General features: G+C 31.6%; 2 protein-coding genes and 1 non-coding gene across 9 annotated transcripts; all 3 read left to right on the top strand.

Moving 5' to 3' along the window:
• LOC7491471 (uncharacterized) lies at positions 1-4,434 on the top strand. 4 transcript variants are annotated; one of them, XM_006368771.3, is made up of 9 exons: positions 1-525; positions 682-739; positions 1,504-1,596; positions 1,821-1,916; positions 2,096-2,188; positions 2,643-2,800; positions 2,895-3,113; positions 3,644-3,882; positions 4,234-4,434. In XM_006368771.3, the coding sequence occupies exons 2-8, from the start codon at positions 709-711 to the stop codon at positions 3,848-3,850; spliced, it is 897 nt and encodes a 298-aa protein (XP_006368833.1). In that variant the 5' UTR covers positions 1-525; positions 682-708; the 3' UTR covers positions 3,851-3,882; positions 4,234-4,434. The 4 variants fall into 4 exon arrangements, with proteins under 4 accessions (XP_006368833.1, XP_024453044.1, XP_024453037.1 ...); XM_024597276.2 differs by having other exon boundaries at positions 203-525; positions 2,120-2,188; XM_024597269.2 differs by having other exon boundaries at positions 205-563.
• A 6,995-nt stretch (positions 4,435-11,429) lies between these two features.
• On the top strand, positions 11,430-14,623 carry LOC7491470 (uncharacterized). The gene is made up of 7 exons (XR_008057518.1): positions 11,430-11,507; positions 11,879-11,947; positions 12,069-12,119; positions 12,659-12,756; positions 12,828-12,983; positions 13,371-13,527; positions 14,364-14,623. It is a non-coding gene; the product is annotated as an uncharacterized LOC7491470 (transcript).
• A 4,842-nt stretch (positions 14,624-19,465) lies between these two features.
• Positions 19,466-24,818, top strand: LOC7491469 (uncharacterized). Of its 4 annotated transcripts, XM_024605469.2 has the most exons (11): positions 19,466-19,556; positions 20,022-20,146; positions 20,256-20,312; positions 20,414-20,476; positions 20,550-20,618; positions 20,782-20,874; positions 22,309-22,413; positions 22,482-22,559; positions 23,002-23,169; positions 23,844-23,949; positions 24,209-24,818. In XM_024605469.2, the coding sequence occupies exons 2-11, from the start codon at positions 20,039-20,041 to the stop codon at positions 24,397-24,399; spliced, it is 1,038 nt and encodes a 345-aa protein (XP_024461237.2). In that variant the 5' UTR covers positions 19,466-19,556; positions 20,022-20,038; the 3' UTR covers positions 24,400-24,818. The 4 variants fall into 4 exon arrangements, with proteins under 4 accessions (XP_024461237.2, XP_052306761.1, XP_024461253.2 ...); XM_024605485.2 differs by lacking the exon at positions 19,466-19,556 and having other exon boundaries at positions 19,583-20,146; positions 20,238-20,312; XM_002299352.4 differs by lacking the exon at positions 19,466-19,556 and having other exon boundaries at positions 19,585-20,146; positions 23,041-23,169.
• The last annotated feature ends 1,069 nt before the right edge of the window (positions 24,819-25,887 follow it).

Genomic DNA, 25,887 nt, shown 5'->3' with positions numbered 1-25,887 from the left:
GTGAAAGAAAGAGAAAATTGATAAACAACCGCTGAGGTTTTTCACAGGTAAAGTTTATATGTTGAGAATAGTTCTGTGCAATATAAAAGTCGGCAAAGTATTACTACGCACCCTGTCAAACAACAAAAGCTCCAGTAATATTCACTAAATTAAACAGAGAGTTTTACCAGCTACTTTCTTACCAGCATGGTTGCGAAAAATATACAGTAAAAGCCCATCTTAATCAGATGTATAGCTCGTTAGTAGCGCGAAGGTCGAGCGGATGGGGCAACTATTCCTCACCCTCTCACCTGCTTTCGTGCGGTATCGTAAATCCAGTAATCCCATCTTAAAATGGATTTCATAAACCTTTGTCATTATATTTTGACGGATTGGATTTTCGAGCCACTGAATTCTAAGAAAGAGCACCACCCTTGGTCTTCAACGTTGCCTGTTTCTAGGACTGGCCGACGTCCCCCTCTTCAGGAACCTACATAGTTCATCAAAGCTTGGGTGCATCCTCAGCTCTTTCATAATCAAGCTCTGGTAGCTGTTCTGCTTAATTTCCATTTCATAATTTTTCTGTAAGATATATCTACTACTGCTTGATCAGAAAAACCTGTTCTCCCTCACCAGAAACGTTGTACAATCATTTAGAATTTTGTCAACTTGATCCATAGTTTTGTTCTCTGGTTTCTGCAGATCTTAATCAAAAAGGGGATCTTAATCATGTCTCGCCCAAAGTTCTTTGACGCTCAAAGTAAGTTTTTTTTTAATCTTCTCATACAGGAGAAAAAAAAACAGAGAGAGAAAAGAAAGAGAAAGAGAAAGAGAGAGAGAGAGAAATGACTAGTCTTCATCGTTCAAGAACTTTATTGATTGTTATATGAAGGTCTTACCTATGAATAGCATGACTGATTATGTTCGTCTACCAGTACTAGTTGTTGTTCTCTTCCTTGGAATCTCGACTCTATCTCTTTAACACAGAAACAGAGTTTTCTTATGCTTCTGTTAGATTGATGTGAAAAGGCCAGCCAGATCAGTTATGGATTAACACTCATCAGTACTTTGGGTGAATAATTTCTTTTTCTTTTTTTTTCATTTAGGATTTGTAAACAGATCTACTATACGCTTGGCACTCTGTCATTTAGTAAACTTTTTGAAACATATAGGACTTCATTTATTTATTTTTAATAGCATGAACTAGAAACCTTTTTAAGCAGAATGTCAGGGATGGCCTCATAGAAATATTCGAGAACAGGAATGCTAGCAGCATGTAAATATGTGGGGGTCTACAGCAGAGGGATAATATGTAACAGTTTATCATCATAGGCTAACTAAACGTTATGGATCATTTTGATTACCTTTTAAATGTCAAATATTGTAAGCTCATCATCGTAGGCTGCAAGAAGCTCTAGCTTTCTATTTGTTAATTATTTAACACACACGCATTTCTCTCTAGGAAAGTTCTTGAAATCTTTTGTAGGGTTTAACATGTTCTAACACCGAACCTTACTGTGGTAGACTTCTTGGACGGGTATGGTACTGGTGATGAACTGAACTACGGATTGGTGAATGATCAAATACCCATGGACCAATATTCGGCTCAACCAGAAGGTGTGTGTGTTTTTGGATTTTAGTATGTTATAATTAATACAAAACCGTTCTAAGGTTTCACTCATAAATTTAACCTTTTGGGCTCAATGCAAGCTGCTGGTTTTTTATCACGATAGGCTGGCTAGCCAGAAACTTTAGCTGCTAGTGTTTTGCTAGCATATATTTTTCTTTGAGCAAACTTTAGATATCTCTTTCGGATTTGAGTTTCAAAATCTTGAATGCAGAACATGGAGCAAATACGTTTCCAAGTCATGGGCATGGGCACTTAATCCAATCGGTGAACACTCAAATAAACCATAACCAGTCAGCTCAACCTGATGGTAGGAATTCTGATCACTCATCGTATGAAACATACACAAACGTATCATCATGGGCTAAGCACTAGAAGCTTTTATTATATAGCTGGTCTATGTTTTGTTGATTTTATGTTTCTTTAAGAAAAATACAAATGTCTTTTAAGGATTTGTTTTTCTAATTAAGCTTTTAAATCCACTTCTAGCATGCTCATTTCAGTTTGGGACAGCTCCTAGTTATGCAATGAAACATGGATTGGTGAATGTTCAACTCCCTCATCGGTTGGATCAACCACAAGGTATAATTAAATTTGGATTGCTCTTGTTATTTGAAAAATGAGCGAGCTCATCATCACATAGGCTTCGGCTACCCTTGATAAAATTGACTTTTAGTACTATTTTATGAAAATCCTAAGGACATTAAGTTTAAGATCTTGGCTATGAGTCTGTTGCATCGATCATGGCAATTCTTGTATATTTTTCATTTGTTTAATAAAATTTATACGTACCTAGCTAAAAGCTGTTTGAAAAATCTTAGCTAGGGAGGAAGGAAACATAAATGTGAGTTAAGCTATAAAATCAGGCAAAAAGTTATAAGTTTTTGGATGAGACGTAAGATATTTTGGTTTTACTCCCTTGTAGCTAATATTTACGTTTCAATACAAGCTAAGACTAACAACTCCCACCAAGATTTTGTTCTTCTAAATTTGGAACGCGGCACAACCAAACACTTTCACATGTTGGGAAATGCAGGTGCTATTTACACTGTGAATCCCTCCATTAGTGCTCAGATGAACCTTTCCCCGTTGGCTAAACCAGGAAGTTCTCAGTCTTCAAACATAAGCAATGCTGATCTTGAGAAAAGAATAAGGAAACAAGAGAGTGACAGGAAATCTCGGGCAAAAAAGGAGGTGATACAACATTAATTTTCTCTCAACCCATAATTTTGTATCGTTATTGTCCATTATAATTAGTTTGTACCCTCTTGTTCTGTATACCGCACAGGAAACGAGAAGAGAAAACGAGGAAAGGTTGGTTAAGGTTACCGAAGAGAACAACGAATTAAGGAAAGACAATGCCAGCTTAAAAGAGGGAGAAGTTGAGATGAAAAGAAAACTGAAGAATTTCGTACAGAAAGTTAGCCACTTCGAGAAAGAAGTTAGCCGCTTGAATAACAAGCTTAAAGGCCAAAACACAAAGGTGGACGTGCTTTCTGAGAAACTAGTAAGTATGCTCATTTCTCCTAATCTGCTACTCGTTCAATCATCTAACTGAATCAAACTATTTTATTTGACGAATACTTTCAACAAAGGAGCAATACGGCAAAATACACAAATCTTGAAAGGAAATCACAAAACAGACAATTAGTCCAAGATTTGCAATGCCGTTCTTATCCATCACTCCGTCTCACTAAACCATCTCTATGGCGTTAAACAGGCCCTGCATTGTCCTAAGACTTTTCACTGTTGGAACCCATCCAATATTGTGAAAGCAGTTAAGGGAAAAGAAAAGAAAAGGATGCAATTAAGATACTATTGGGAATTTTGTAACTAATTTAGCAGCTAGTTAAATTAATTCTCAATATCATTAAACTGTACTTAAAATGATTATTTAATCATGATACCAGATTTTTAATGATCAAATAATTATAAATTCAAATCTTATTATTCTCGTTCGAGGGTTTTTTTTTATTATTAGCATGGATTTTTTAACAATTCTCTTTATATGATGAATTTATTCTAACTGTGTTACAGGTTGCTAGCTCTGAAGCTACTGGTCTTGTGGAAGAAAACAAACAGCTGAAGCGCAAAAATGAGCAGCTAATGACTTCATTGAAATATCCAGACATCATGAAAACAGTCGAGCTTGTCGAAGAGATTGAAAAGTGGAAACGTAAAGCCAAGAGACTCCAGATTATAAACGAAGCTTTGTGTGACAAGTTGAATAATGACGAACATTAATGAAGGGGCGTGGAGCACCCCTTCATGACAAGGTACCCTTGTTAATGTTGTTTAAATTTAAGAGAATCCAACACCTTTTCTGACATAAGGAAAAAAAAAAAAAAACAACTTGCGAAGTGGAGGTAAGAGGGAGAGTTAGCCCATCTCATTTTCTAATTAACTTGGCTATCTCGAAGAATCACTCAATCAAAGGTTTAAATTATTGAGTGAGGCAACATCATATTCTCAGTTATTGCTAGCAGTTTTAGGTTCCTGAGGGTAGTTGGCAACTTTCTCCAATGTTGCCCTAAGAAAGATTTAAAAACAAAAAGGAAAGGAAACCTTTAGGCTTCAAATTAAGAAAAACGCATCAATAATGAAGGTTTTTCATTTGATATTTGCAGGGACTTCAACAAAGTATGTTCACTATCGATCAGGGAGTGGTTGATTTGGCGCCCTGCGCAGGCTGCTCCTGTCCTCTTCTTTATCAGTTTATATATCGAACATATATGTGTAATAAGTTATGGTTGACATGCACAGACAGATAGCCCCTCAACTTCGCAGTTTATGTTATGGACAAGTCGGGTGTTTGTGATGCTGTTTCATTTTGGTGTTCGATAAGTTGTGTGTGTGTCTTTTGTTACAAGAACTATTTTGTTATCCATGGCATGCTAGAATTCTTTTATGAATTCATATAGGATAAGTTTAATAGAGAATAATATATTCATATTCGTAAAACATCGGGAAATTAGCTCAATTTGATTCTATATTTTAAGCCTAGTTTTCAGAATATCCCTAAGAACCTCATTGCTCTGAATTTGTTTCAAAATATACGGTCATTCTCTAATCTCTGTATATTTTTTACCAAGTCAGTTTTTTAGAACGCGGTAAACTATTTTTTACCTGTTGCTTGATTTTTCCTCTGATTCTTATGGACCTGAAATTAAATAGCTTCCAAATTGTAATTATTTAGCCAGTGCTAATTAGTGTTTAGTGTTCATGAAAACAAAAGTGCTTAACAGTTCAACATGGTGGACCCGTCATATAAAACTAATTTCATGGTAGAGTCTCCGTCAATGATCTAAAAAAACAATATTAAAAATATGTATCTCCATGAATGGCAGCTCGCTTATCAAAAACATTAATAGATATAGTAAAATATTATGGATCATAATTCATGCTACATTTTAATGATGTTTTTGTTAAAATAATATTTTTAATTTAATCTATATATATAAGCTTTTTGTATCTAGATTAAAACAAGAACTTTAAGACAAATCAATTAAGGAGAATTTTAACCTCCTTCTCTTTTATGTTCATATTTATTTTTGTGTTAATTGAATTGTTTTAATAGTTTTTACCATTCATATGATAGGTTAATAAATATAAATTGAAAAACAAAATAATTTTTTCACCAAGTTTATATCATATTATTAAATTAATTAGGAATAAATCACTCTTCTGTTTTTTTAACACAATAAAAAACCTTAATTGTCTTTTAAAAAAATCTTAAAATAGCGTTTGAAGGTTTTTTTATTTTGTAAAACAGTGAAATGACTTCAATCCTTGAAAATAAAAATTACTAAACTTGTTTTTAGAGTCTTTTTAATAATTTTATTTGTTTTTTGTTTTAATCAAGTTGATTTAGAGATAGTTTTTTTTATATAAACTTTGTATATAATTAAAAGCATCCTAAACATAATTTTTTTTATAAGATTTTTCTTTCTAAAACTAGAATTTTAACTAATATCTCAACAATCATATAATTACTATGTATTGATTTTGGTCCACCAAGAAGGGAGCCTCGAAGGTACTCACAAAGTTTTTTTTTTTTTTTCCATTCTGTACAGTTTTGTATTTCTAATTTCTATGTCCCTCTTAGCTATCAATTATTTGTAATATTGTGCTGGAAGAGAAAGAAGGAGAAGCAGAAAAGGTATGATTGATGCTTGAAAACAAATCATTTAAATATATATGTATAATTGAGGATTCCATGATTAAAATTTAAGTTACAATCAAGTAGCAATTCCAGATAACTCAACATAAAATTTTTAGAGATGACGGTTTACGTCGCTTGTGATAGTTCTGGAGGAGTGCTAAGTGATACTCGGAACAACAACAATCTAATCGTTGCCTTTTTTTTTTCTTTTTTTTTTTTGTTCTCTTAAGATGATATTGGCGATTTATGGCAAATGTAAGAATTTATACTGCATAATGATGATTTATTTTTATGTTTCAAAAGTATTTTTAAAAAGTTTTAATTTTTTTATTTCAAATTAATATTATTTTGATTTTTTTAAATTGTGTTTGGTATTAAGGTTGTTGTTGTGTTTGTGATTTTAAAAAAGTTGTTTTATAAAAAATACTTTTATTTTAGATTGGTTTGGAAAAATATATATTTGGTTAAAACTGTGGTTGAAATTGAGGTTAAATAAAAAACAATTTAATGTGTTTGGTAACCGCATTTCTAAAAATGTTGAATTTTTTATTTTCAGGAAAAAATTTAATTTTAAATCTTCATTTTGTAAGATTTCTCTTGAATACCTGACTAATAGAATCTACACTTCAATCCCTTACGGGAAATTGGAAGAATCATGGGGAGACAGAAGTGCAAAAGCAGAATTCTATTTGCTATCTATCAGAGAATAAAATGGTTCGCCAATTTTCCTGAGACGCACCAACTCAACAAGATTTATTGGGTGGCATGCAGGGCCCCCCTTCCTTAAAGAAGTCTTGAGCTCAGACCCACCTAGTCAATGGGGAAAAAAGCTGACAATGATCAAACCAAAATGTTTCTTGTAAAATTAAAATAGAATATCAGAGCTTTCCCATCAGAAACAGAAACTGTACGCGTGAATCTTGCCAAATGTAAACAAGAAAATCTGTGTTACTAGACATTCAATAGATAAAATAAACAGCAATGAAATGGAAAAATGAATCCAGTGAATTTCCATATGTCAACCATGGTATGAGTTCTTACTGGTTCATAACTGTGTTCTATTTTTCCTATGCTGTAGTCCATTCTCCGAAAACAAACAAATATGAAAATTTTGCTCTGCAGAAGTATTAAATTAATCTCTCTTACTACCCCAGTTAAAGGAGCAAACTTTTTCCAACCCTTTCCCAATACAAGCTCCAAAACCACCTTCCTTCTTCGGAGAAGACACAGAATTATTTTTTACAGTAGAGGAGAGAACTTTTTGCAGTGATTGTGATCTCAAATTTTTGTGTGTGAGAGGGAGGAGGGATCTGATAGGTGAGAAGAAACGAGTGCAATTCAATTTTTGACAGTAGAGGAGAGAACGTTTGAATCGATTTGGCTGGGAGAGTGATATTATTATCCAACTGCTTTTTTTTTCTCTGGAGCCTGTCGGTGGATGATGGAAGTTGAGGTTGCGGCTGGTTAGCAGACTTTTCATAAACCACACGTTCGGCCGATGGGTCCATCAAATTCAACCCACCCATGTTTGAAACATAATTAAACACTTTTTAGTTATAAATTATTTAACGTTTAATTTTTTAAAATAAAAAATATTATTTTAATATATTTTTAAATAAAAAATATTTTAAAAATTAACAGTTATCACACTTCTAAACACTTATTATATCATTATGATGTAATGCTTAATTGCTTGTATGTACATTAAGTTTGTGTTTATTTTTTTTTAAAGTATTTTTTTAAAATTAATTTTTTTTAATTTTAAATTATTTTTTATATTTTTAGATCGTTTTTTATTTAAAAATATATTAAAAAATAATTATTATCATATTCCTAAACATATTAAAGTGAATAAAAAATTGTAATTCAGAACGCACAAGTTTGAGGTGGTCACCAAACCCTAAAAAAACAATTTTTTTAACTATAATATTCAATAAAGGTGATTATATTTTTTTTTTATCTTTACTATGACCCACAAATATTAAAATGAATAATCTCTAATGACTTTTTTGCCCTCTATCAAACATATATTCTTCACAAACTTGAAAATGACCGGTAACCATATTCTTTTGATATAGAATTTTTAATTTGTCAAAATTATGATGAACTTAACAAAAATATCATACTTCCTCTTTTGATCCCGTAGAAAAACATGAATGATTTGTCATCATGTTAACTTTAACAATTAAACTTAATTTGTTTTTTTTTAATTCTACATTTTTTATTTTTTATATAAACTCTCTAAATTTGTTTTTAATTCTAAAAAAAAAATATATCAATATATGCTAAGTGAATTTTTTTGAAAAAAAATCAAATTGTTAAATAAAAAAATTATATTTTTAAATAAAAATTATTTTTTAAAAATACCTTGAGCTCGGTACCACAATCACTCTTACCAAGCAATGCAATTTTCTAATCCAAGTCCTGGCCGATGCATGCCCACACAAGTGTGTTTGGTATTGCGGTAGCTGTTGTGGTTGTGGTTTGAAAAAAGTTGTTTTAAAAAAAGTACTTTTAGTTGTGGTTGGTTTGAAAAAATAGGTGTTTGGTTAAAACTGTGGTTAAAATTGAGGTTGAATAAAAAGTAGTTTAATGTGTTTGGTTAAGAATGATTTTGAAATTAAGGTTATAAAATAATTTTAAAAAATATATATTAATATTGATGGTTTTAAATTTAAATATTGTAGAATTAATTACTCCTATTACATCAAGAAATAAATAATAATTTATATAAAATATTTTTTATTATTTCATTAAACTATTTATAATTCCATTACGTACAAAATTTATCCGATAAGAACTACAGTTTTCATAATATTTTGAGCGTGTAATAAAATTAGATAAAATATTACCAGGTATAAAATTGATATTATAGTGCGAGTGAATTTAATTCACTATATACTAGTTTTTCAGGAAAAAAAATATTGTTCACATCATAATGCGAATGAATTTAATTTACTCTAAAACTAATTTTTTTTTAAATGTAAAAAAAAGAAAGAAAAAAAGAAAGTGTGTGAACAGTGCAAGTGAATTGCACTGTTCACGTGAACAGTGCAATTCACTCTTGAACAGTGTGTGCTACACTGTTCATGCTAATTAAATTTAGCGTGAACAGTGTCCACAAAGCAGCAAAATGCTGCTTCTTCCTTTCCTGCGTCTTGGACACGAAAAAACATGGGGCCCATACACAGTAAAATGTGTTTTTTTGGTTACCAAACGGGTTGCATCTGCGTTTTAAACAAAACACAGACGCAACCTCGTTACCAAACGGGTTCAAAATCATATCACATCTTTGTCAATGATTCTTTAATCATAATTTCTTTCCCTGCCAGGGGATTGGACAGTAAAGTATTATATATATATCAGTGGTGTTCGATTGTAAATATATTAAAATAATTTTTATTTTTATTTTTAAATTTATTTTTAATATAATACATTAAAATAATATAAAATATTAAAAATATTAATTTGAAACAATTGTTTTTTTAAGAAACTAAAAAATCTTCAATTTCTTATAGCTGCCCTGTCCTCTTGGATTCGATCCCTAACCTCTCCCATGAGTTTTAGCGTGTTTGTCAGTGTGGTTGTGGGTGCTTTTCAAATAATTTTTCATGTCAAAATGCATATCAATGATGTTTTTTTATTTTTTAAAAATTATTTTTGAGCATATCAAAACGATCCAAAACATATAATTCATATCAAATTTTAATAAAAAAAAAATTTAAATTTGTTAGAAACACCTACACAGCCGCCTTTCCTTAAATATGGAAGCTTGAAGCGAAATTCCCAAGTCCTAGTAATTGAGCTGTTCTCTTGGATATCATGAGAAGTCTAATCACGCATGTCATCTCAGTACCACTCCCTGCTACATTTCTCTCGTGCTTTTCTTCCACTTCAAAAAACGCCACAGACTCACTGTACTATGTCTTGCTTAAAGTTGAGTCCGCAGACCGGATGGTAGTTCATCCAGGAAGCCTATGAACATATCTGTAAGCAGCACATTTCCTGCCCGTAGTTAAATTACAGATCTCATTTTTTTTATCTTTTAACTTTCTCTACTAATTACTCTAGCTTCGACAAAGCGCAGGAAGGCAAAGAAAGGAAAAGTATGCAAATCAAAAAACCAAGAGGGAGCATGATGTGGTGCTGCATGATCCACATAGCTATAAGTTTCGTGAACTCAGAACTCAGAGATGGAATTGCTGAGGGGGAGAGAAACGTCAGCTGGGATGAGAAGCAAAATTAAGTGGGTAAGCTAAAATTTGTCCTCCCTTTAGTTTGAAGGCTTTTTTTTAAGTAACCTGTTTGTTGATATCATTTTACTCTCGGTATCTATTTGTTTTTTTAACCATTTATCAACTTCTTCTTCTTCTTCTTTTTTATGCGGATGAAGAAGTTATTTTTCTCAGGTTGATTACAATTTCTCTCCTTAAAATTTGGGATAGTTGTTTCTAATTTTAATTAACCATTGAGGTTTTAAGTCATTAATTTTTCAGATTTTTTCCTTGAAATTTGACGCTTTTCAAATGCTAATGATGGTAACAAGTTTCTTAAGCGTAGTCACATTTGATACTTAGGTTGTCGATTCTGTCCGGCTCAGCCTCCCTTAAACCCACATCAATCCCAGGCTCCTGCTTTTAATAATATGAGTATTTAAATTAATAATTAATTCTATAAATTTTAAAAATTAACGATGATGTAAGTTTACAGTGTACCTAAAATTTATAGGACAATTCCATTTCAGTGCATGTTTTATTTTTTCAATTGGAATGAAATATTTCAGTTTAGGAGTATTTCGGCGTGTCATTTCAGGATTGTACTGTTCATATATATACATTCAACAAATATAATTTAAATTTAAGATAAATTAATTATAAATCATGCAATACAAACACATTGCCAAACAAATATAATTTTAAAATTTAAAATATTTCTAAATAGTCAAGATTAGATCTTTAACTTAAAGTAATTCAATTTAAATAAAATATCAAAATATTATGAAAGTAAAATATTTTAATACAAATATTTTAAATATAAAGTTAGATCAATGTTATCAAGGCTAATGGAATATAAAGCATCTTTTATTTTGCTCAAATTCCTACAAGGTATAAACATGAAAAAAAACAACATGAATATAAACCATATATATTAGTGATAAATCTAATTTTAAAAAATTAATATCATTATTAATGAAAATAGTAATAATAATTTTTAATATTATTATTAATATTATTGTTATTGAAAATTGTAATGAAAAATGGCTTTTTATACTTGGGTGGTTTAATTAATTAAATTGAACAAGGTTCAATTTGATTCAATAGCTTTTCAAAAGCGTAACGAAACATGTGAAATGAAACTGGAATGTTCTGGTCGAAATTTAACTGAAAAATCCGAAACAGGTCAAAATTTAAAATAAAATAAAAATTGTTTCATTTTATTCTATTTTTTAAATTAATATAAAATATTTTAGCCATTTCAGCCTAAACAAAACAAAATTAACAACCTTATCCTCAATGACCTGCTTTTTAATTATGGGGGTGGATCTTCCAAATCTTTGAGTTCCCTTCAAATCATAGGAATGTGTCTTTAATGTCTAGATTATAGAATATCCCCAGTGAGCTGGCTTCACTTGTGTCCTCCGTGTTATCACAGCCACGTGCCATGGGTTCGGAGGCCGGTAGTAAAAGTAACATTCCCAAATCCCAATATCTCAAAGCAGGTTGGATTGAAACAAAGATGGTAATAGCATTATTGAAGATTACATAGCCAGCTTGGGACGATCAACGAGTAAAACAAAAAACAAAATCACACCTATTTTTTGCCCTTCTTTTCTGATTATTTTTCCATGTTCTTAGTCAGCAATGACGGCTCCCCCTTCTTTAATGAATGTTGAGCGTCAGTAAACTAAGAAACACCCTTTAGTAAATAGTAAGAAAAAATTTACCTTCACGTCATGTATTAGACGCTAATGGTGCGGTGTCGAGCGGTTCCCTGCGTTTTATTTCGTCGTCTCCTGGTTTCTTGCGATAAGTCCGGTCTATAAATTTTCCATTTGATACCGGTTCTTTACTTGGCCTATGCGGGCTATTTTTTCTGTACTCTCAGTTTAGAACACCGGCCAGTTATTTCGTCCTCAGACGCCGCCGGTTACCAAGACCGACCGCCCATCACCTGCTCAGGTAGTGTATATGAAAACAAACACAATAATTGTGGTGCTCTCACCTGTTTGATCATCAAGCTCCGTTCCTACTTTTACTGTTTTTTGAGTTGATCTTTACCTTTGTTATCGATTTTCTTCAGATCACATCAAAACGCATCTGATGTCTTACTCAAAGTTCTCTGATGCTAACGGTAAGCTTTTTTCTTTTCTTTTCTTAATCTTCTCATACGAGAAATAAAATAAAGGGAGGGAAAAGATTGGTGCTTTCATTGTTTAAGCACTTTATTAATTTTAAGTTCTTACCAGGAATAATATCTGCGACTGGTCTGATCATTAGATCAACCTCTACGGCCAGCACTTTTGTTTTTGTTTTTGTTTTTGTGCACCTATTTTTCAGGATAAATATCTCTCTCTCTCTCTCTCTCTCTCTCTCTGATCTCAAGGCTAGCTGCTAGATATTAATTATGATTTTCTAGCACTCAATATTATCAATTATTACCTTTTTTAGGGTTTCCACTTAGGGTTTACATTAACAACCTTGCAAGAACAACTAACTACACAAATCCATCTTGGATCTATACACAAATCCACTATCTGGGTAGAAAAGAGTCCAATCACTTTTGTTGGACCTTTTGGGTTACAAGGCCAAGTGATTGTACTAGGCTCGATCTTTTAATTTTATTTATTCTTCGTGATTCTGAACACAGCTCACCTTGGAAACTGTATGCAGGTGCTGTCAGTAACGAGAACACATCCTTGAATGCTGCTCTGATAAACAGTGTGAGGAAAAGAATGGCTGGCATGAACAAGCATATTGCAAAATATAAGGTGATGATTTAAATATTATGTGCCTCCCTGTATTGATACGTAATTGATCATTTTTCGCAATCATTGTGCAGAATGCAAACACCTCCTTGGTGAAGGAAAATGTCTACCTGAAGAACCGACAAGCTTGGATGACAAAATCTCAGAAGCGTCAGAAGAAAACCTTGGTCTGCTTGAAGGACAAGTACAATGAACTGACTGACAAGGCCACAGGCCTTTCCAATCTACTGGTAAGTATTTTCTTCTCTTCATCAAACCGCACCAGAATGCGCGCAACCCTTAACTAACATCAATTTATCAATTTGTCTAGTCTAAATTTCTACCATATCACAACAAACAGCTGGGGTATCTGTGATTGATCAAATCTACCATGCGCTCGTGGAGAATTTTTACTTGTATTCTATCAACGGATTTAGATCTTCTCACTCTCTTTTCTATTGTGTTTTCTTTAATTTTTCTTTTTTCCCTTTTATGTTTGGCCATATTATTTGCTCCAGAACAACAACTTGGGTTTATTGTCTCAGTCCACTTGCAAAAGCCAAAGACATTTGCCCATTAGAAGGCTTGTTGAATTCATATTTACACTATTTAAATATTTTTTTTTATTTTTTTTGCAGTTGGAGTCCTATGCTCAGCTTCAAGAAAGAAATACGGAGCTTGAAGCAAGCAATGCACAGCTGAGGGAAAGAAATGCTGTGCTAGAGAATGAAAGTAATGCACGTGATGAGGTGAACAAGGAAAATGAGCATGAACTGGATCAGGCCAAAATTTAAGGTACATATATAGACCTATTTAATGTTTTCTTGAATAATAAGATATGGAATAAGTTTTAACAACATTTTTATCACTCTTTCTTAATTTAATTAAATGTTGTTAGGAGTATTAATTAATTATAATGTGGAGTTAAGGGTAGTAAAATTATTATTTGCTTTTTTTCTTATACATGCATGTAATATAGGTTAGTGGCAGAAGAATGAAATGATATTTTGGTGACTTCATCTACAACCTCTTATTCTTCTTTCTTCTCTCTCTCATTTTTTCACCTTCCTCCATTCATCTTCTTGATGTATATCGATCTAGCTTTAGCTTTCTAAAACTAGATCCACCTCTCTAATTAACGTTAGATATAAAAAAGAGACTAAAATTTGTTTAGATACTTAACATAATTTTAAGTTAATTTATTTTTTAATTTAAATTGAAAATATATATGTTGAATTAATATATATATATGAACAATACAACCTCAAAATAATATGTGAAAATTAATATTTTAAAACTGAAATGTATTGTTGTAATTAAAAAATTAAAATGTTAATTGGAATGGAATTGACAACCTTTCTTCGAAGATTTAGTTGTGAGGCTAAGAATGATAAATTTATGATAAATCGAGAATCAAATGACGAAAATAAATCGATTGGTTTGCTTGATTTGTTTTTCTAAATCTGCCTGTACTTTTTATCCTTTTGTTTGTGAGGAATAAAGGATTTAGTTTAGATTTGGTCTTACTGAAGCCTGTATTACCATGCCTCAAAAGAAAAACAATGATCTATAATATTTGCTTCAAGGAAAAGTCAATGCACTAATACAGGTTTATCATCTGATAATTGCAGCCTTGCTGGTGATTTATCAGTGATCATGTTGACTGGTGAGAGGAGAATGAAGTGGTTGATATGAAGCAAAATGGCTGCCTTTGATGGGATTAAATAAACATTCACTATGTAAAGCATACATCTGTGACTTTAATTAAGGTGGATATCTTTAAATTGCTTTTGCACTGACAGTTTGGAAGTTTGATTGGTATCTTTAAATTGGGATTTTAATAAGTTGTGTGTCGTTTGTTTTAATTAAAAAGCTGCCCTGATCAGGAGCATATATACCTGTGATATATATATATATATATATATATATATATATATATATATATATATATATATATATATAGAATTAAAAAAAATTAAAATATAACAACCAGTAGGATTCCAAACTATTTATAATCCGAACCTAATCCAAATCCAAATCCGGAGAGCAAAACAAAAGGTCAAATCCGGTATTACCAGGGACAACCGTCCATGGTTTTCTGTGACACATTTTGTTATATGTAGATCCTCAGTTTTTGGTGTATTTACAGTTTTAGACACCTTGGTGGTTGTCGTTCTAGCTTTTTGTTCATTTCTACCCTCTCCTGACACTATTAATTAAATATAGTTGTTGGAGTCAATTTTCTTATCGAAGACTCATCACGATGCATTTAAATAATTATATGGGAACGAGCTTTCACATTTTTCTCTCGTAATCCTCGAGGGTTCAACATTAAACACTGTATTTTTTGTAGTATTATTTTATAAGATCAATTTTGTTAGCAAATTGTTTAGTAAAATCAATAAAATGTATTTCATAATTTATTAAACAAAAGATAAGTATAGAGTACGTATTTGATGCAGGGGTTTTTTTTAGAAAAACAAATATTTTTTTAGTATTTTTAGTTCTTCCTCTTTAGTTTGGATTTTTTGTTTTTTAATATTATTAGGTTTTTTCTAGTTTTACTATTTGAGAAGAATAATTTTTTTTATTTTTATATTAAATATCAATATGGTTTTCTAGTTTTTTTTTTCTATATAGAGGGTTATACTAGTCTTTTGACATGTGAGACTTTAATGAATAAAAATTAAATATTTTAGGTGTCTCTCGATAGCTATGTGGTTCTTAATTTTTGAAGATTTTGACTTGTAATAAATCTCGTTATCCCTCGCTTCTCGATGTTTCAATTGATATCAAAGTTGTGTTAGGTGGTATCAAAACTCAACAATTCCTAATAGTTAATTATTTTATATTGTCATTGAAAAGAAAGGTGTTTGAAACGCATGATAAGGCAAGCTACATAAAAATATTAAAAGCTCGTGACGAGGTAGCCCATACATAAAAAGATCATTTAGTTTTTCAATAAGAAAGTTTTGCTTGAAGAATATTATAATAGGTGTTTTCATAGTGGATTACAGTTTTTGATTGATAAAGTTTTGCTCCATGAACAACTTGAATTCGAGTACGAGTTTCATCTTAACCTACGAAGACTACTATAGGATTTTTTTAAAAAATAAATATTTTTTAATTATTATTTTTCAGGTTAAAGAATTTTATTTTTTATTTTTTTATTTTTCCATTAAATGTTATTATTCTAGTTTTTTAATTTGAAGGGAATAATTTTCCCATTTGTTTTTATTAGTTGATAATAGGGTTTTTTAGGCTATATTTGTTTCTCGGAAAGTGATTTCCGGAAAACCACTTTCCAAACTTTCCTGTGTCTGTTTGCCATTAGGAAAGTTAGTCAACGAAAAACACTTTCCAGTCAAAGGAAAATTTGGCTTGGTTTCCAGAAAAGTGTTTTCCTGGAATATTTGGACGGAAAACACTTTCCGGAAGTTATGAAAAATTTAGAAATGTCATATTATTTGCTGATTATATCAAATTTAGTCCTCAAACTTTTGATTGCTATATATATTTTGTTTTGAATATTTATTTTTCAATTTTATCTTTTAAAATTTAATTTTTATATTAACTTTGGTCTTCATTTTTATAATTGTTATTTGTTTTTCCTTATCATTTTTTTATTGAAATTTTTTATCTGTCAAATTTGATCCTCATTCTTTTGATTGTTACTTATTTTATTTGAAATAATTTATAAAATGTTAATTATTATTATTGTAATTTCTTCATCTTTCATTTTTTTTTATTTTTTAGATTTGATCTCTATTATTTTGATTATTATTTATTTTATTTGAGATAATTTATGAAATTATATTTTTTTTCAATTTCATTCTCATTCAACTTTTTAATTTGTAAGATTTGTTTCTCATTATTTTAATAAACTTGAGAAAAATAAAACATTAATAAGTTATTTTTCAGCTCATTTTTCATGACATAACCAAACACTGGAAAATGTTTTCCAACTTATTTTTCATTACACTACCAAACATCAGAAAATAATTTATTTTTCCGGAATTCACTTTCCAAAAGAAAATTACTTTCCAGCAAACAAACGAAGCCTTAGATTTTTTATATAAAGGGATGTACTTTAGCAGGTAAAAAATCTGTATGAATAAAAATTAAATATTTTTAATATATCTCTATAGTTCTTATATTCTTAAATTTTAAAGACTTTGACTTATATTAAACCTTGTTATTTTTCGCTCTAGTTGTATAAATACTTATTTGTAGAATTATAAATTTTAGATCAAAACCAAGATAGAAAAGAAAGTTGTTGCGGATTTTACCTATTACTATTAATTAAAGCTAAATTGTCTATCAGTATGTGCAAATGATATCAGTGCAACAAGATTTCAATAATAATACATCTAAAGAATGCATTTAGGTTTATGAACTATAAAACTTACTTAAATATTTCCTCTATAATAATGGAACCTAAAACGGGAGGATAGAGAGCACAAGAGCAAACAAAAGAGTGAGAGCCCCATAATTTTTCTATTTCTTTTTCCTTTTCTTCTTCTAAACTTCTATCCAACTTCTAAGAATGAAGCTCCTTCGATTTTTATTTTTAAATATAATTAATTACTGATAATTCATTATATTTGAATTTTAATGAAACAAAATTAATTCAAGATTAATAAGAATTAAGTACTCATAACTTATTAAATTACAAAAATATATAATGAGTTTGAGAAGATTAAATGAAATAAAATTAATTCAAGAATTGATTCTTAACAATTTATTAAAGTTATAGAATAAATTAGTAAGAACGATCAATAAATTTCAAATTCACTATGAATGGTTTTATACAATATATAAATACCATGTCAAAACCATTTTTTCAACTAATTTTATTTCAAATCATTTTCTAACACTATAACATACAAAATTCATTGTTATTAATATTTTAAAGTAAGGATTTAAATAACTTATATTAGCTTAAATTACAAGAATATTAAATTTAAAGTCCAACAACATAATCGTAATATAATGAATCATGTAAATGAAGTAAATTTTATAATCTGATTTGTAATTCATTAATTTTTTTTATTTAAATAATAATCGAAACGTTGAATTAAATTTGATTCCCTCCCATTCTCTATAGCTAATTTTTATTCTCAAAAGAAAAGAAAAGGCCATAAATGAGAATCCTAGCAATTTAGGAACATCAATCAATGTGTCAAATTACAAGTAAAAAGACCTGAGCAAAAGAGATTTGGCGAAATGTAAAAATGGGAAACCAAGACTTGTTTGTTTCTTGCATGAGCAAGAGGTATGTTCAGATAAACAAAACAAAACAGTGCTGGTTTGATTTCCAAGAAGCAAAACTCAGCTTCCTTTACGTTCCAGCTTCGGGGTATGTTCAGAATGGGTTTTCTTTTTTCATTTCTTTGCTCATAGTTTACATGTCTGTACATCTATCTATCTCTTCTTTATTTTTTTGCGCCTTCTTTTGATAGGGAAAAGAAAAGACAAATCTTGTCTTTTCAATGCATGACCTTGATTATACAATGTTTAAATAAAAGAATTATTGAGGAAGCATGTCAAAATCGGTCATGTACATTGCTAAGCAGGGTGCCACATGTATGCTGGTATTGAATGGGGTTTGGCTAGTGATCTCTCTCTCTCTCTCTCGATTTAGCTAAATACTAAGTCCATATATGTGTGGATCTAGTAGATTATTAGATTCATTGTTGGACTCAGCTAAGTATTAAACTCTGATTTATATGGATCTAGAGAACTGGTAGACCTATTATATCTAGACTCATCGAAATACTGAGCCTAGATATATATAAGTCCAGCGAGTTGTCAAACTCATTATCTTTGGGCTCGGTAAAATATTGAGACTTATGTGGGTCTCGTGAACCGCCAAACCTGTATTATCTTCGGACTTAACTAAGCGTTGAGCCCAAGTTTATGTAGGTCTAGTAAATCACCAGACCCACAATCAGAGATATTTTATCCTTACAAAACGAAGATATTTGGCTAAGATATGAATCTTTTTTCCTTTCCACGAAGGGAGGGGACCTCAAGAGCTATAAAAGGAACTAATATAAGCCTCCACATGAGAGGTTTAATTTTTCTCTACTACAAATGGCATATATCTATTTCTATGGTTTTTTTCTAAAATAAAGATTGTTTTTTTCTCTCTTTTGTGATATTAATTTAATCATTGGAGAGTCTCCAAACTCTAAAAAAAGGATCTTTTATAGATATTGAACATTATCTATCAATTATTTCATCAAAAAAAAAAAAATGAGTCAAGTTCTGAGAATTAAAAAATTAATAATTTGACCTCATCACTTAGTTGGTGAATTCTTTTTGGTTATTTTAATTTTGTTATGAGCATGCTTTAGTGTGTTTTTTTAAATATATTAAAATAATATTTTATTATTATTTTTAAAATTTATTTTTTAAATCACATTAAAACTTTAAAATATTTGAAAATATATATATAAAATAATTTAAAATGAGAATTAAAAAAAAAATACTCTCAAATCATAAAAATAAACATGTTGTTTAAACCCTGAGGGTGTAGCTTAACTGATCAGGCTCTAGGTTTGTTCTCTAGAGGTCACTAGTTCGAGTTTTACAAATCTTGGAGCCACTGAAAACTCACATTGTCGTTAATTTTAGGACCGGTGAAATTAATTAAGATACATTCAAGCTGGTTCAAACATCTATTTTGATAAAATAATAATAATAATAATAAATAAATAAACACGCTGTTTGAATTCTAATTTAAAAACCTGGCCTTTATAGCAACACCACCTGTTTTTTAATCACCAAGAAACAACCTCCCCGTACCTCCCGAAAAACGGGTAAGAGAAGACAGCTCGTGTTACTTTCGTACTCGATATTCTGTATCTCTCTGTTCTTTCCTTTTTACAGTCACATGTAATAAAAAGCCATTTACAATAACGTTTTTCTAACATTGAGCTTTTTCGGCATGTCTATCAAATGTTTGATAAAATGCCTCGCAAAAATCACAATTCGTAAAGTTGTATAAATGATGTACGTGAATGCTTCGATGGAGGGCATGAGTAGCCTTGGTTTGATAGATAGACTTTATGGGTTTATGGGCCATTTCAAGAAAGCTTATTTTTTATTCCACTTTCAGAATGATTCAATGTGTTTGACATTGCTTGATTAGATTTATCTCTAGTTCTGGCATTTATTTATTTTTTTCATGTCTTTCAATTGCGTTAATCCAGTGTTGCAACTTGCTGTCATGAAAATGTTGAAGCTTGCCCCTTCAATTTTGTACTTATTGTAAACTTGTTCAGTTAACGCTAGAATCATTATGGAGATTGACAAAATTGCCGAGCTGAAGAGTTTTCTCAAGGTTCTTCCCCCAGTTGGATTTTGTTGCGTCTATGGCTCATCTCTCCATCCAAATAATAAGGACAAGGTTTTGGTTTTCATTTTTCCAATTCTATTGATTTGTTTCTTTATGCTTCATCTTTCTTTAAATTTTTAAAATCCATGGTCTTGTTTCTTAGTGACTATTGGTTTTGTAGTCAACCATGGTAGATTATATTATTGGCGTATCAGATCCCAAGCAATGGCATTCTGAGGTAGATTTATACTATTTAGAACATATAGAGTGATGTCTCTCCTTTTCAAGTTCTGATATTTTTGTATATCTCATTCTATTTTTGGTTATCACACTTCCAAGAATATGGAATTGAATGAAGATCACTATGCCTCCTGGATGGTGCCCCTTGGCGGTGCAAAACTGGTGCCTCTCCCTCACCCTCTCCACCTTTTTTTACTGCCTTAATCCTGAGACTATAACTTATTTATTATTTCAGATTACTCAAGTTGCAGATAAGATTGGTGTAGGAGTGCACTTTAATCCATTTGTAACATGGAATGACAAGGTATTTGCTAAGCATACTGTGAATTAGAAAAGGGAATCAGGTCTTACATGATACTATATATTCAGCTTGTCTTCCCTTGGCATGTCATTTTAAGATCATGTCACATTATCCTTATTCCAGTATTATCTAGTAACTAGTAAAATGTTTGATGAATTCATTTCAGATGCTCAAATACGGTGTTGTTAGGATGCATGACTTGGTTCAAGATGTACTGCATTGGGAGAGATTCTATTTGTGTGGTCGTCTACAAAAACCAGTGCGTCTTGTCTGTTATTTTATACTTATCTTCTCTAGTCTGTTTTGTGGATATTCTTGTTGTTTGCTCAATTTTTTTTCTGAACCTTATTGGATAGGTTACATTGAACTTTTTTCATTGTAAAATAGACAAGAACTGAGATAGAATTTAATTCAGATTCATATTGCTGTCTGGAACAGAACAGAAATTAATTGAGTTAGAAAACCAAAATCTGTTGAAGTTAGGTTCAATTTTTTATATTTGTAGAATAGGCTAAATGAGTGAATTTGTCATTTCAATTCCAATGTTATATTTTCTTGTGTTATGTTCATGTTATCCTTGTAGTCTCCATCTGAAAATAGCAGGAAGAATGATGCTTCTTCCAAAAGTGCAAAGTCTACCTAAAACAACTTGTATGATAATGTTTTAAATGGTGATAAGAATACCCTTGTGAAGAAATTATTAACTATTTGCATTAAAGGACTGGCTAGATATAGAAAGAGCATATTCCATGTTTATTTAGCACTTATTTAAAAGAATATTCAAATGACACCTTAGAATACTAGAGTGCATATAGGCTCTGAAGCTCTAAAGTCATGAACTAAACTCTACATGTTTCAATCCATGCTCCATAAGAATTCAAAGCCTAAAACCAAGCTCAGGCTTAGTTCATTTGATCATTGAAACCATCCAGATCCTTTCAACGAGCTGATTTACAACTTTTTTTCATGATCAAAGTCCCTTTTGTGTGTTTGACATGCATAATGTTTACTGCTTGAAATATTTTTGCTTAGAAATCTTCAACTCTTTTTCTAAGTTTTAAATTCTTCCTAAGAATTGTTAAGTGGTATGCTTACTCTTTTTCATGCCCAATTAAATCCTTGCCTCAAAGTTATTCTTAGAGCTGACATATTTTTTACTCTCAAATTTTCTCATTTCTTGCCTCTGGCTATCAGGAAAACTGGAGGATTGTAGTTGGCTGACGGTGGTGTAAAATCAGCTCCTTCCATTTCATGATATAGATTATAATGAATGAAGAAAAGGGATTTATATAGCCAGCCATAGCTAGTCTGGGACTTGGGCTTTATTGAATTGGGTTAGGTATTTTGATTTGTGTACAGTCCCAAATTGGTGCTACTTGCAACTGATCCATGATATGCTATTCTGGTTAAACCAAATTGTGATATTCTTCCATGACCAGTAATATATCTATGTCTGAAATTTTAATTTTTTCACTGCCTTGTAGACTAGGTAGATACATTTTAACATCCTCTTTTCAAATTGTCTGCTTCTGATCAAAACAATAAGAATCTATGTTTAGCTGTGTACCTTGTTTTATGCCTTTTCTTGTTAGCCTTGCCTGCATTAGGTCTCATACTTCCTCTGTATCCCTTGCCTGTTAATTATGTTTTTCCATTCACAAATGTCAACATTTCTTTGAGTTCTTTTTTACAGGTTCATATACTTGTGGATAATTTGGATATTGGAGATGTAAACTCTGTCAATCTGAGGGCTGCAGTCTCTGCTGCTCTTCTCCTTTTGCCATCCAAATTCACCGAGGTTTGTTCCTTTACTGGTGAACCATTATAGAGCTAATAGAATCCTCAACATATTCCATGCTTGTGCAGGAAGATTTGTACTCCAAAATATGTAGCCTCTCATATATGGGTGACTTGCGCATGCTTTTTGCAGAGGATAAAAATAAGGTAAAGTTGCTTATAGCTTTTGATAGTGCTGATAAGCTTTGTAATTTGTGCACTTGAAATTTTATGATAATTGCTGATTTTATTAACTACTTTTAATAACTGATTTGATCTACTAAGCATTACTTATGCTCCTCAATTACATCATTTAATTTAACTCACCGTGAACTGTCAAAATAATGGGTTAATTATTTATGAGGTCTAGGTTCCACCTCCATTGCATCAGAATTCTTTTGTCTTTGATGATGAATCATTATTATATTTCGTCTGTATGAAATGTTACTGGTTACTTGTATCACTTTGTTTGGCTGTAATCATTGGTGTTTCCACTGATTTAACTTTTGTAGATATTGTTGGTGACTTGAATTCTTGTGGTTTCTATGATATTTGTGATTTACGACTTGCACTGCTGAAGTTAGCAAATGGTGATCATTTCTTATGATAGTTTGGAGTTTCTGCTGCTCATGCTTGCAACCACCTGCAGGTGAAGAGGATTGTTGAAGGACAGTTTGGTTTATTCCAATCGATGTATAAACCATTTCTAAAAGAATACGAGGCTAAAGAGTTACTGACATTCTCATTGCCTAATTCTCATCAGGCTACTATCTCTCAGGTTTATTCAAATTTTCATATTCTCAATTCAAAACTTGTTAAATTTTGTACCTTCCATTGCAGTTCTCTTTTCTTGAGAACTGACAGTGTAATAGCCATTCAATCAATAAATATGCATCTTTGGCCGCAGTGAATCCAGCTAACAAATGCCGAAAGGCTTTTCTTTTTTCTTTTTGAGAACCAAAAGCTCATAATAAGGAACATTAAATTGGGGAATTAACATTTAATACACTCTTGGGATTTTGAAGTTCAATCATTGTCTATCATTTCACATGAGTGGCAGCACTCGTTATCATTGGCTTTTATTTATAATGCAGCATTTTTGGAAGGGGTAATATTTCCAACGTTTTCTTACAGTTGAGTAATGTAACACTTTGTAACTTCTAGCGCATTTTTAGATATTTAAACTGCTTTCCCTGAAATAATGCCTTAACATATGTATTGTTATGATTCTCGTTAACTTCTCATTAACATGTGTTTGGATTGACTACTCTGTCAATTGATATTTGTAAGCTTTTAGTAGATCCTTTGTTGTAAGCTAAAAGCTGTAGTCCTCAAGTCAGGCATTTATTTGTTGGCAGCACTGATATTTATGGATACATGTTTATATGTGCTTTAACATAGTCATCTTTCAGCACCATTTAGAAATTCTTATACAATCTCTCTCAAAACCAGGACTGCAGTTTATCAATGACTCATTCCCTAGTTCATTCACTTCCTCCCCTTGTCAGAAGAAAAATGGGGATGAAGCTAGGAGAGATGCAAGTGCTGAAGGATTCTGGTATGATGGGTTTTTTTTTATTTGTTTGTTTTGTATGGGTGTTTGATAAACTGAATGTTACTTATCTATGATGCAAATTGTTTGTCTTCATCTCTGGATTTTTCAAAGAACATAAATAAACTTAGTGATACTCAAAAGATGATTTAAATATCTTGGCCCAAGCCTTGCATCAATTATTGTTTCTAGGTGACTCATAAAATTCCCCATTTAACCACTTGGGGACTAGACAGTTTTAATAACGTTGACATAAGATTTGCAGGTCGAGTTTTACATGAAGTCGTGATTGGTTCAAGAGAAGAGGCTGCCAGGAGTATGCAGAGGATTATCAGGCGTACTGTTATGGTTTCAAGTGCAAGGCAGGCTGTCTCTGGTTTCCTGGCTGCTGGTGGTATTAATGCTACTAGATATCTTGCTAATAAAGTGCGCAAGGCTTGGAAATCTTGGACATGATGCAGAACATCTTCCCCCTCATTTCCTTGCCCCCCCAGTTTTGTGCATACTCTGAAATAGTTCAGCCAGGTCAATAGTTATATTTTCTTGACGAGGAATCCCACTGGTGCCAGAACACCCCAGGTGCCTAAATTGCCGCTAACTTAAGCAGCAGATGAGTAGAAAGCATACGCATTTTTACTTTTATACCGAGTAGGGCTTCCCATAAAAAAAATGGCCATACGTAGATGAGATGAAGGATAGATACTTAGCTAGAAGAACAAGCTTTATCGCTGATCTATTTCATCTATTTCATACTTTGTAGAGGAGCATTTCACTATTTCCTTGCTACACTTGTTATTGAATTTATTTTTTCTTGGAGAGGAAAGTTTTGTATTGACTTGTATATCGCCTTATGTATCATTATAGTATTTAGAACATGTGATAGTTCGAACCCTTTTTTTTTTTGTTCTCCTATTCTTGTTTGAACTTTGCAATTGAAGTCTTTATAGCAGTTGGCCTCAAGGGCAGGGTTGAAAACCTACCAGTTCATGACAGTATTTCTAACACTGACTTGCGCCTGTCTCTATCTAAACAAAGTATTGAAATGATTGAGCAGCTTGTAAAATTTGCCTTCGGACGATACGGTTCTCGTGAAGAAAAACATTCACTAGGTGATAGAAGGAATCATCCTCGAACAGTAGAACTTGCAATAGCAATCGACTTCCTGGTGAGTCACAGAGCGGGGCTCTTATAGAATGTTGATTTTTACACACCCCTTCATCATTTTCTCATACCGGATAGTATATGGTAGCCCATAAAATATATATATATATATATATAAGGCATCCACTAAACTTATTTTGGGCAAACCATTGAATTGTCACCATCTAGATTATCAGCAATTTCAAGCACGCAAAATCCTCGCTTCTCCAGCGAACGCCAAAAACAGCCAGAGCTTGGTTTTACGTTCAAGATTTGTAATCAGGCAATGTTCAACACAATTGATGAAAGGATCATCTCAGCTGGAAAATATCATTTTTTTATTCCATGCCTGTAAAGCAATTCGTTACTTGATTTTATGAAGATTTTACTTATTGGCCCCGCATTTCTTGAAAGTTGTTTCACGCACATAAATACATGTAGATTTGAGAAGAGATGGAGATGGAGATGGAATCTTCACATTTAATAGCAAATCAAGAATCCATTCCTATTACAAATATGGCTTTCAAGTAGTTTCAAGCAATTCTTAGTTATGAACGCCTAAAACCAAGAGCCACCTAATATTAGACCAGACAAGTCATCTACTGCTGCTCAGGTATCTCATAATCTTAGATTGCATGACCGCTAATTGAGGGTAGAATCTATACACCATAAGTTCACTTGGAACTTGTTTGTTTGTTAAAAAGTGTTTTTTTGAAAAGCACTCTAAACTTTCACATGTTTAGCTACATTGCAGAAAACTATTAGCTATAATGTAAAAAATTAGTAAGCTGAATTCCCTTTCTA

This window comes from Populus trichocarpa, chromosome 1, assembly GCF_000002775.5.
Source record: "Populus trichocarpa isolate Nisqually-1 chromosome 1, P.trichocarpa_v4.1, whole genome shotgun sequence".
In the NCBI taxonomy this organism is placed as follows: domain Eukaryota; kingdom Viridiplantae; phylum Streptophyta; class Magnoliopsida; order Malpighiales; family Salicaceae; genus Populus; species Populus trichocarpa.
Note: the sequence above shows the minus strand (reverse complement) of the source record. Positions and strands in the feature narration are given on the sequence as shown.

Excerpts from the sequence above, each read along its gene's own strand:
- LOC7491469 (XM_024605469.2), top strand. The coding sequence starts at position 20,039 with ATGGAGATTGACAAAATTGCCGAGCTGAAGAGTTTTCTCAAGGTTCTT. Across the intron at positions 20,477-20,549 it reads CCCTTGGCGGTGCAAAACTG|ATTACTCAAGTTGCAGATAA; the intron begins GTGCCTCTCCCT and ends TTATTATTTCAG. Across the intron at positions 20,619-20,781 it reads TTGTAACATGGAATGACAAG|ATGCTCAAATACGGTGTTGT; the intron begins GTATTTGCTAAG and ends AATTCATTTCAG.
- LOC7491471 (XM_006368771.3), top strand. The coding sequence starts at position 709 with ATGTCTCGCCCAAAGTTCTTTGACGCTCAAA. Across the intron at positions 1,917-2,095 it reads CCAGTCAGCTCAACCTGATG|CATGCTCATTTCAGTTTGGG; the intron begins GTAGGAATTCTG and ends ATCCACTTCTAG. Across the intron at positions 2,189-2,642 it reads TCGGTTGGATCAACCACAAG|GTGCTATTTACACTGTGAAT; the intron begins GTATAATTAAAT and ends TGGGAAATGCAG.